The 12255-nt window shown below is 41.6% G+C and overlaps 1 protein-coding gene across 5 annotated transcripts in view; it reads right to left on the minus strand.

Annotated features, from left to right (window-relative positions):
- Positions 1-12255, minus strand: part of GALNT11 (polypeptide N-acetylgalactosaminyltransferase 11) — a 116716-nt gene that overhangs the window by 27063 nt on the left and 77398 nt on the right. For all 5 annotated transcript variants that reach the window (XM_033931666.1, XM_033931669.1, XM_033931667.1 and 2 more), the window contains exons 8-9: positions 9802-9954; positions 5310-5528 (exon numbers count right to left, since the gene is read on the minus strand). In XM_033931666.1, coding sequence (XP_033787557.1) covers positions 5310-5528; positions 9802-9954 — 372 coding nt within the window. The remainder of the gene's footprint in view (positions 1-5309; positions 5529-9801; positions 9955-12255) is intronic.

The following is a 12255-nucleotide window of genomic DNA, read 5'->3' on the forward strand; positions in this document are numbered from 1 at the left end:
GATCTATTAGCATACAATGAAAGCAGTGCATGCAAATAGATCTCATGCATATTTATTGTGGAAATCCTGAAAAGCGGACTGCATTGTGACCCTCAAGGAGGGACTTTGACACCCCTGCTCTAGAGCAGTGTTTCTCAACTCAGTCCTGGAGTACCCCCTTGCCAGTCAGGTTTTTAGGATATCCACAATGAATATGCATGAAAGAAATTTGCATATAATGGAGGCAGTGCATGCAAATGAAGTTAATGCATATTCATTGTGGATATCCTGAAAAGCTGATTGGCTAGGGGGTACTCCAGAACTGAGTTGAGAAACACTGCTCTAGAGCAGTGGTATTCAACCCAGTCCTCAGGGACCACCTGGCCAGTTGGGTATTTAAAAGTCTCTGTCATCCATATTTATTGTGGGTATCTTGAAAACCCAACTGGTCAGGTGGCCTCTGAGGACTGGGTTGAATACCACTGCTCTAGAGCAGTGTTTCTCAATTTCTTCAAGTCAAGTACCCCCTAAGTCTTACAAATATCAACCAAGTACCCCGCCCAAGCTCCGGCCCAGACCTGCCCCCATAATAATAGTACTAACTGTAATATAATTTCTTCCATTCATTTTTCATATACAAATATAATCTTATCAACAATACATAATGGTAACCACAACATTAAACTACACAAAGCACTCTCTACACAGAGAAAATGTTAATTAGCATCTATTTTCTTGGGGGGGGGTTTCAAAGAAGTCAAGGCAGATGACTTTAAAATATGCAATGTCACCTCAGTAACAACTACAGAAAAATAGACAAAATATAGTGCAAAATATAAACAGCAGATATAAATGCTCAAAACTGACACGTTTCAATCACTACATTGAACATAAAATCATTTTCCCTACCTTTCCCCCCCTTTTACTAAACTGCAATAGCAGTTATTAGTGCAGGGAGCTGCACGGAATGTTCCGCGCTGCTCCCAACACTCAAAGGAACTCTATGCGCGGTTCAGTAAAAGGGGGTGGCTTTGTTTGGTGATTTTATTTTTCTAATCATCCTTTCCCAGTCTCTGGTTGCACTTAACTGTGTTCCAGGGCCTTCTTATCTAATGACTGTTTTTCTTTTTTTCTTCCCTTTCTGCCCTACATACATCTTTGGCATTAACTTTTAACATTCAACTTTTTTTTCCATTTTTCTGCTTTCTTCTCAAAATCTATTTTTCCTTGTCTTCCCTTCCTATCTCTCTCCTTTCCCATGATCTGGCATCTGTCTCTCGTTCCCTCCCAGTTTCCATGGTCTGACATCTCTCTTCTTCCCTCCCTCCTCCCAGTGGTCCAACATCTCTTGCCTTCCTTTCCCCCTTTCCCACAGTCTGGCATCTCTCTCGTCTCCTTCCCATAGTCTGGCATCTCTCTCTCCTTCCCTTCCCCTGGTCTGATATCTCTTTCCTATCTATCCCCTCGCAGGTTTCTGAACCTCTCGTCCTGACCATTTAATCTTCCTCCCAACCCCAGGCTTATCAAGGTACCTGGTGGTCCAGCGGGAATCTTGATGGCAGGAACACAGTACTCTCGCTGTTGCCTCCTTACGGCTGCCTTCTAAAATGGTTGCCGCAGCAGCTTGCAGTACTACAGGAAATGCAGTCAGCAGCTGCAAGAGGTCACGGCAGCTATTTTAGAAGGCAGCCGCAAGGAGGCAGGTACCTTGATAGGCCCAGGATTGGGAGGGAAATTAAAGGATCGGGGCATGGAGCATGATTCCATCAGGCAGTCTGGGGGCCTTTGTAGGCTGGCTGGCTGCCTCTGAGGAAAGAGGAAGTTGATTCATCAGAGGCAGGCTGGCCTAGCAAAAGCCCTGAGGCTGCCTAATGGAATTGCTAAAGTAACGCTAGTGGCGGTTGGGTCTGGAAGTTAAAAGCACAGTGAGCTGCCACTGCTAGTCTGGGAGGGCTGGGGAGAGAAAATAATAGTGAAGGGTGGGAGACTTACAGTGCTGTGTCATGTACTCCCTGACAATAGTGTGCATACTGTACTGTGTGTTGAGAACCTCTGCTTTAGAGTTGGCCTGGCTGGGGCATAAGTAAAGAAAACACAGTCCAATAGTCAATTTGAAAAAATGTGTTTGTTTATGGCATTCTTAAGACTAGGAAGCCTTTCTAGATGCTTTAAGTCCACTCCAGATGGAACATAAGAATTGCCATACTGGGACAGACTGAAGGTCCATCAAGCCCAGTAGCCTGTTTCCAACAGTAACCAATGCAGGTCACAGGTACCTGGCAAGATCCTAAGGAGTAAAACAGATTTTAAGCTGCTTATTCTAAGATTAAGTAGTGGTTTCCCCAAGCCATCTCAATAATAGCCTATGGACTTCTCTTTTAGGAAATTATCCAAACCTTTTTTACATCCTGCTAAGCTAACTGATTTAACCACATTCTCTGGAAACAAATTCCAGAGTTTTATTACATGTTGTATGAAGAAATATTTTCTCTGGTTTATTTTAAACCTACTATTTAGTAGCTTCATCGCATGCCCCTAGTCCTAGTATTTTTGGAAAGAGTAAACAAGAGATTCACATCTACCCTTTCCACTCCACTCTATTTTATAGACCTCTATCATTTCACTCCTGAGCCATCTCTTCTCCAAGCTGAAGAGCCCTAGCCACTTTAGCCTTTCCTCATAGGGAAGTTGTCCCATCCCTTTTATCATTTTCATCGCCATTCTCTGTACCTTTTCTAATTCCGCTTGTGACGGGGTAGGTGTCCCATCACCAGAAATCCTGAAATTAAAGAAAGCCTTAGTGAAAAAAGCATAGGTTTAAAGCCTGAAACAGATACCACTGAAATTTCATTTGCATATGGACACTGCAAAGATACCTGTGAGCTCATTACTCACCCGAGGGAAAAAGGGGTTTGAAAATAAGGCTCCCAGGACTAATAACCTGGAAAGGAAGAACTTGTCAAGAGCTCTCAGGCAACCATCGAGGGGATGAATACTGGTATATGCCTAATCCTCAGTAAGCCAAAATGATCCTGACGTGGCCAAGGACTTTGCCCTGCAGAGGCCAGAGTCGGCCCAAGAGAGGACCGGAGTGCCTGGATGTGACTGGTGGTGACCACGCGACAATTTATGGCAGTGGTAGGATCCAGAAACCGACAAGAAGATGGCATCCGAGGCAGGTCTGAAGTGGCTATCCAAGCAGTTACAAAGCCAGCAAGAAATGATAGAATGGTGCTTTGCGCAGACTTTAGATCAACTCTGGCAAAGACAACTACTGATATTACAGCTACTAGAGGCCCAAATAAAGACATAACGACGTCTTGCAGATGGGGTCCAACAAACAGCAACCCAAAGACCTCCAGGGGACGAAGGCGGACCAGAGTTGCACCAAACGGACTCAAGGGACTAAGACATTACTCTTAACTAAGTTTGGACCAGAAAATGATCCTGAGGCTTACCTGAATACTTTCGAATGAATAGTGATAGTAGTCCAATGGCCAGTTAACCAGTAGGCCATTTGTCTAGCACCCTATCTGACAGGAGAGGCATAGGATGCCTACACAGCACTGGATAAGACCAAAACCTTAGACTACGGCGATGTGAAGAAAACCATCCAAGACCATCTAGGCCTGTCGCCAGAGGGCTATCGGAAGACATTTAGATACTGAGGGGTTGAAAGCAGAGAACGGCCAAGAGATGTACCTCAAACTTTACTGGACTGGGCAACTCAGTGGTTAAGATCCAAGCAACAAACTGCCCTTGAGGTGGTCAACCAAGTGGTGCTGAAGAATTTCTTGAATGCACTTCCAACACCTTCATGGATGTGGGTCTAAAGGCAAGCTCCCTCTTCCTTAGCTGAGGCCACTGAGCTAGCAGAACACTATTTGGAAGCAGGAAATGGGAGGTTGGAGATGAGACCCACCTAATGTGTCCAGTTACTTTCCAGAGGGGAGGGTCCCAGAGGAAGGGACTTATAGGGCATCCAGGACCCCAGGATACATCCCTTTTTGGGGAGAAGGGAGAGATGAAGAAAAACCCTTAGGGCCTGGCCCTCTTTTCCAACACGAGGCCTTCTTAGGTATTATAAGTGTGGGGAAGAGCCCATATGGCTGGGTTTATGACTGGGTGGGCAGCCTGTCACCAGAAATCCCAAAATTAAAGAAGGCCTCAGTGAAAACACCATGGGTTTAAAGCTTGAAACAGATACCGTTAATGACTCATTTGCATACAGATTTGCATATGGAGTTTGTCAGGAGCTCTCAGGCAACCCTCAAGGGGATGAATGCTAGCATTTGCCTAACACTTGGTAAATCAAAAGAGTCCTGATATGACCAGCATGTGGCCAATTTTGGTTTTGAGGCAGAAAAAATTACTTGGAAAAAAACCCCCACGCAAACATCCAAGATGGCCAATGACAGAAAGTTTGCACCATAAACAGCTGTGGGAGCTTAACTGAAAAATAAAAAAATGTTGAAAAGGGTTTTGGAGATGGGGAACCTGACTCTAACCCCAGAAATCCTCCAATTTGACTTTTTTAGACCCTCCCTGTAATTGGAGTACTCACTATGACTTCTGGTGCCTGTCAGCTTGCAGTAGTCTGCCTGAAAGGAAAGGATTTCTACATCAGAGAATGCCTGGAGTAAGTGCACCTATCGAGATTTTCTGGCAGTCAGTCAGGTGGACCTTGACTATGGACTTCTAACCCTGAAAATTTGCAGCCAGCTCCCTGATACCCAAAGGGTTATTACACAGGTGCTCCACAGCCTTTGCTCAAGCCTCTGATAAATCAGCAGATGAGCAAGCTCCCTGGGGAATGGATCCCAAGCTCGTGAAGGGACACAAAGCAGGCTGTCTCCATAGGTACTCAGTCTCACGTGGGCCTACTGTTGCTTGCAGCGCTGAGTCCTTTCCCTGGCAGGGTAAACCTGAGAAGGGGACCGCTGAGCCCCAGAGCCACACAGGAAAACAAAAACCGACAGCAAAATACCAGAAAAGAAAGCAGAACAGATCAGAACACACCTTTTGAGTTCGCTTGCATAAGGAAAAAATGAAGAGGAAGTTGTTCTCCACTACACAAGGGGAGGAGTTCAGAGTTACATCTTTCTGCAAAGTTTACAACTACTGGGAAGAAACAGCTAAAGTACAGAATCCTATGTCTTTGCAGTAGAATCATGAATTCTTAAGCACTACTAGATAAAATGATAAAATCACATTAGAATGCAATTAACTTTATTAAATTATATAAATAATTTATACATCATTTTTTCAAATCCACGATAAGGAAAATTAAAAGATTTTTCTAAACAAAAAAAAAAGAAACCTTTTCTTACCCTTCCACGTTGCTGTATTTTTGGTCTTTTATGCCCTCTATTATTAAAAACTGGCTGCTGTGCTTTGGCATTAGGCCCGGGCAATTGCATTTCTGGATAGACATTGTCTAAATACCATTTAAAAGATTTGCAATTCAATTTGTTTCTCAGTGACAGACGCTCACTAATATTTCCATAATTTTTGGTCCTCAATTCTGGTCTTACAGCAAAATATTGCTCCTATGTTAAAGAGAGGGAGGGAAAAGAGAAACAATCTCAGTTCTGAAACAAATATATGCAGTATTTACAACACATAATGTTAATACATATAATGATGTGCAATGCCTTAAATGGACCAGTTAAAAGACAGTTGCTTGAACCTGAAAACTTGCCTGCCTCCAGGGATGGCTATGGACATACAATACAGTATGCAAGAAGTATCACTACAGTACCATGGAGCAATAATAACACCATTTTTCATTTCCCACCTTTCCCCAAACTAAACTTGTGGTGTATTCATCTAAAGTGACTACTAAAAGAATGTGCTTTGCAAAATTTAAAAAGAACATACACAAATAACAATATAGACATCCAGAGGCATAGCGAGGGAAGGAGGCACCTAGGGCAGTGGCACCCCCCTCCTTTTGCGCCAAACCCTCTGCCTCCTTCCGCGCCCCCACCCCACCCCACCCCCCATACCTCTTTAAAATCTTCACCAGTGTGAGCAACTTCTACCTGCTGCTCGCTTTGGTGTTGGCTTTCCCTCTGATGTCACTTCCTGGCTCCACGACCTGGAACTGATTTCAGAGGGAGCCAGGCCGGCACGAACAACAGGCTAGAGTAGTTGATCACGCTGGTGAAGATTTTAAAGAGGTATGGGGCGTGAGTGTGACGGGGATGGAAAGGTGCTGGCACCCCCACTAAGATGGTCTACCCCCGCCCCTCCCCCCCTTTTTTTTTATTGTGCCACTGCATCTGCTGGCTACAAACATTATTCCTAGGGTCAGTCCAGCGAATCAGTTCAATCCCTCAACCAGATCTTCTGCTCACAAAGTTGTCTACAGTTGAGGAAGTTACAAAGACATTGCACCTGGAATGGAGGAACTCATGATCATCATTCAAGGTGGACACCTAAGGACCAATCACTGCAGCGACCAGACTAGATATACGAGGGGGTGCTGAAAAGTTCTCAGCCCAATCAAGAAGGGAATGCCATGAAGCCATGAAATTTATAAGTTATTCCACATATTCATCATGTTTGAAGTCTCTGTAACCCTTCCAAAAATACTCTAATGTCTGGTCACTGAAATACTGTTCCACTGCTGCAATCACCTCCAAGTCACTTGAAAATTGTCACCCTTTCAAAATCTTCTTAAGGTTTGGAAACAGAAAATAGTCAGATGGAGCAAGATATTGCGAGTAGGGTGGATGGTCTATGCACTGAAACCACCAACTGCGCCAAAACATCCATCGTTTTGCCAGCCTTGTGAGCAGGTGCATTGTCTTGCAAAAAGAGAACTTCTTTCCGCAGCTTCCCTCTCCTTTTTTCTTTTAATGCCCTATTTAAATCGACACAGTAAGTTACAGTAATATTCTGCATTAACTGTTTGGCTCCTTGGAAGATAGTCATTACAACATCTTCCTGATCCCACAACACTGTGGCCATGTCCTTTCATTGGTCTTGAATTTCCTTGGCCTTGAAGAACCTGAGTGCTGCCATTGCATGGACTGTTGTTTTGTCTCAGGATCATAGTGGAGTAACCATGTTTCATCAACAGTAACTAGTCATTCCAAAAGGCTGGCACCAGCTTACTGAAAATGCTGCAAAATCCACTCGTTTCTCATCAGCATTCAAACATTTAGGCACCCATTTGGCTGACAGCTTCTGCATACCCAGCTGATTGTGGATTATATACTTAACACATTCCCTGGATATCTGTAGTGTCTCAGCAATTGTTTTAGCTGATATCTGCAGATCTGCCAAAATCAGGTCATGGACATGGTCAACAATTTCAGATAACACCGTTTGAGGCCTCCCAGACCTTGCTGTCTTGAAATCTTGATGCTGAAAGTTTGCACACCACTTCTTCACTGTGGAATATGATGGGCATTTGTCACTCAATGTTTGCATCATAAATTAATGAATTTCCTTTGAGGTTTTATTCTGCAGGAATAGGAACTTCATGACAGCTTGGAGTTCCACACTTGAAAACTCCACACTTTTTGTTTACATGGTTCAATCAATCATCTGAAACAATGTCAAAACATAGCATTACATTTCTGCAAATTGGCACTTTGCAAAATAAAAAAGCACTCTTTAGTGGCAAAGTAACACTCAGAATTGAGGAAGTTGGTTGAGCTGAGAACTTTTCTGCACCTCCTCATACAGTAGGGCAGAAGGGAAATACAAAATAGCAGAAAACTCCTTGGGTAGTTATGAATAAGGGCTCATACTGCCAGGATCCTAGCCCTGGGTCCAAATGAGTTGAAGTGCAAGGAGCAGGAGGAAATTGTTATTACTTTTCCAGTTCTTCACTCTGCTATCCTGTAATTTTCTTGAACCTTTGAGAACAACCATGTTTGAAAAGGATTGCAAATGAACTCATATGGGGTCTATGTACAAAAGAACATTAGCATTAATGCCCATTAGCCAATGCTAATAGAAACATGATGGCAGATAAAGGCCAAATGGTCCATCCAGTCCACCCATTATCTCTTCTTCTCTCTCTCAGATCTCATGTGACTATCCCAGACTTTCTTGAAATCAGACACGGTCTCTTTCCCCACCACCTCTAACGGCAGACTGTTCCACGCATCTATCACCCTTTCTGTAAAAAAGTATTTCCTTAGATCCTGAGCCTATCACCTCTTAACTTCATCCTATACCTTCTCATTCCAGAGCTTCCTTTCAAATGAAAGAGACTCAACTCATGCGCATTTACATCACGTAGGTATTTAAACATCTCTCAAGATCAAACAAGTAGTGACAGTAAAACCAAAAAATTACAAAAAAATGTCACTCACCTCTCTAAAATCCAACATTGAAATTCAAAAACAGATGTGAGAAAAAGCCTTAAAAACATTTTTAGCATGCAGCAATCATTGATGATTCGTAGCTGGCATTCTTTTTCTTATCATGGGCAAAAAATTCACACCCGCAGCACAATGTAAAAAGATCTAAAAGGGGAAAACCCCACTAATGTGCACAGTATTTTTAATTCTTTTTTATATATTTAAATTTTTTAATTCATTTTTATAATACAGTTTTCTGTAAAAACTTTTCAAACTTTTCATATATAAATATATGAAATATAAAGTTCAAAATACAAAATCGCTGAAAAAAGGAAGCAAATTACTTAGCTCTGGCAACAGAGGACGTAACTTGAAAGGATCCACCGGTACAGACTTCTTTTTTTTCCAACAGCAAACATAAGCCTCTCACAGTACCCAGCCAGATCTACTTCCCAAAGCGACCACTGAGGTTCCAAGGAGAAAAACAACTAACCATACCTCCTGGCTGCTCCCTCAAAACTGAAACAGCCCGCAAACGCTCCTACTCAAAATTCATATCCAGACTATGGCACACCATCCCCCCATCTGTTAAAATACATGATGGACTTTGGAGCTTCAGGAAGGCCGTGAAAACCTTCCTCTTCACAAACCCAGTGCCTTGAGGTCATGCACCCAGAATTGCCACTCAGAGTAAACGCACCTACGCCAACTTCTCTCACCAGATGCTGCTTAGTGTATATGTTTTATTGTCATGTCTATTTTGTAAATTATGTCATCTCTGTCCTGTGTTGATTATATTGTGGATGTACTTTGTAACCCGCTCTGGGCTCCTTTGGGAGGATGGGCTAAATAATTGAATGAATGAATGAATGAATAAATAAATAAAACTCAGATTTTTCCAGATGTTTCGCGTGAGACTCAAAAGCGAAGAAGTCAAATCTTGATGTTAAAACCTGGAGTTTTGCTTATAGGTGGTACCTTTTATTTAAGATACCCTTGTAAATATGTAGTTAAATATAAATCCCTGAAATATGTATTTTTTGAACCTTCACACTTAACTGCATTTCTGTCCCTAAATCGTCTCAAAGGGATTTGAAGTTTTTGAACTCTTAGAAATTAAATTCTGGCTCAGCTGTTGAAACCTTGTTTTCCTAAGATTTTTGCAAGTTTGTTTTTCTTCGTTCTAACAATCAAGGATCTCAATTATTATGTGAACTTGGGATGGATTAGCCTATGTGTTTCCTTTCTAGATATAGATTATGTATTATTTGTTCTTATCTAATACTTTATTTTCTGTACAAGATTAATTCTTGATATTGTATGTTTAAAATTGATAAATAATAAAAAATAAAAACTTTTAAAATCTCATTTAACTAATCTTTAAATCAGCTAAATACCGCCAACAATATATGCAATGATTAAAATGATAATTAAGAATATTAGTATGCACCTATACTACAAAAATATCATCAGCCTAATCACTTAAATGGAACTCTATTACCATGTATTCATCCATCCAGACATGAGCCAGCCGCAGAGAATTATGTGCCATGGTATCTTGCCCTCCTGGTGATCCATACGGGCGTCGCTTACGAAAAATGTGCCCAACCCTCGAGCATGGTACGATTAAAAGTTTGCCTCCACACATCCAAATCTAGGCAAAAGGTGAAAATTGTTTCGTTATATATAGACTTGATAGCATTTCTCTGTTTTAAGTATTCCAGACATGGCATGGAGATACTACTTACAAATTAAAATCCATCAATCCAAATAAATTAGTAGTTCAAATAGTTCTCTGTTCCTAGTACTTTCTAGTCACCTAAGATCCAGTTGGTGAACAGCTCACAAAGCATGGGGTCAATGAATGGCTGGGGGAAGCTGACAATGAAAGAATGGAATCTGAATGCAGCACAATTTTGGTATTTATTTCTTATTTAAGAATAGAAGTTTCCCTCCCACGGATATCACAACAAAAAAAAATCCAACAAAACTGCAGTAAATGTAGAGCAATAAATAGCCAAAAAAAGCTACTGCAGAGGCAATGTATATGATACCAAGTCTTTATTTCCAACACAACGTCGTTATAAAGTGGTACACCTTTGTAATGGTGGAACAGCAGTACCTTTTTGGGTTCTTTGTTCCTCCCACGGATATAACATCACCTATTACAATCAGATTCGGCAAAAGAACAACTGCCAGAACTGTCCATTATGCTCCCCCAACCCCAGCTGTTGTACTAGGCAGGCATTAGGAATATTCAGTTCCACTCTTCCCACTATCACAGGTTGACTGAAAGGTCACCTGCAGCAGAAGGCTGGATTCCTCTGAATTGACAAACCAAAGGAGGGACTCACCCCTTGGGAGGGCCTTAGGGAGCACTCTACTACTGCAGATCAGTTCTGGAAGAGATCAAAATGGCTATTTCACTCGAAGCCCAAATGATGGTTATGAATGTCTTATGTTGATCACACCATCAGAAGAGAGAGATCACTGGAGAAGGACATCATGTTTGGGAAGATCGAAGGAACCAGACAAAGAGGGCAACCTGCAATCCAATGACTGGACGTGTTGAAAACAACCATGGGAATGACACTGGAGAACCTTTCCAGACTAGCACAAAACCAATTTCTTTTTAGATCCACAATTCATCAAGTCGCTAGGACTCGAGCATGAGTCGATGGCACCTACCAACAACAACAACATAGAGGAATGTAATCACAACCTCTTAAGAGGTTTTAGAAGAGGGTGGGTTAAAGGTTAAATAGGTGTGCAGATTAAATGTGCCAAAAAAATTCAAAAAGATATAACAGTTTTTCAACTGGGTCATCATAGCCCATGTGGAGAGTGTAGCATGTGCACTATTTCTTTGAAGTGTTCAAATTGGATTCACCCTCATACTAACAAGACATGTTTTATACCACAGGACTACCTGTAAATCATCTTGGGTCATATGTTATAGTTTGTCCTTGGAACACAAGAGTAGAATACATACAGCAGTGATGACTGCTACTCTTGTACCACCTTGTCTGGATTTTAATCACGCTTTTGATGACTTGAGATAGTTTATAATTGAATCTATTCCTGAGACATATAGGGGGGATAGAAAAGATTGCATACAGCTATGTGAACAATATAGGATTTTTGAATTTGATTCTGTTTCACCCAAGGGATTAAATGACTGTATTGAATGGAACATCATTATATAGTGTCTTCTGTGATTTCCTCAGCTATTGTTGGCGCAATAAAATTTCCTCCACATGACATCATCAGCACGAAGTATCAAAAGGCAGAAATGGGGTCAACCCTCCACTTGGACACATTTCTTTGACAGGAAGCAGTAAATGTTGTCGTTTAAATAATTATAGATTTATATAAGGACATAAATTGGGGTTTTTTTAGGGGTTCCTAAAGAAGGGTTTCCCAAAACTGAGCTCAGTAGAACCTATACTTACCCATTTTACTTAGCCCTTCAGGGTCAGAATTGAAATGTACAGTTTGGGATTTAATTTCAGCAGTATTTTTTTAAAAGGTCTGCTGACCATGGAGTAATCAATAACATATGTATAAACATGTATTCGTGTGCTGATATATCCTGATCAAGTTGGTTTTGTCAAAGGTAGGCAAGCAGTATGGAATGTTAGGAAAGTCATGGCAGCGTCGGGCCTACGGTGTCACTCATGATATCCCAGCTTCATTGATCAGTATAGACAAGTGTTTCTCAACTCGGTCCTGGAGTACCCCTTTGCCAGCCAGGTGTTCAAGATATCCACAATGAATATGCATGAAAGAATTTTGCATATAATGGAGGCAGTGTATGCAAATCAAGTTTATGCATATTCATTGTGGATATCTTGAAAACCTGACTGGAAAAGGGGTACTCCAGGACCGAGTTGAGAAACACTGGTCTAGATGCTGCCATGATTTTCCTAACGTTCCATACCACTTGCCTACCTTG

The sequence above is a fragment of the Geotrypetes seraphini genome, chromosome 2, assembly GCF_902459505.1.
Source record: "Geotrypetes seraphini chromosome 2, aGeoSer1.1, whole genome shotgun sequence".
Lineage (NCBI taxonomy): Eukaryota > Metazoa > Chordata > Amphibia > Gymnophiona > Dermophiidae > Geotrypetes > Geotrypetes seraphini.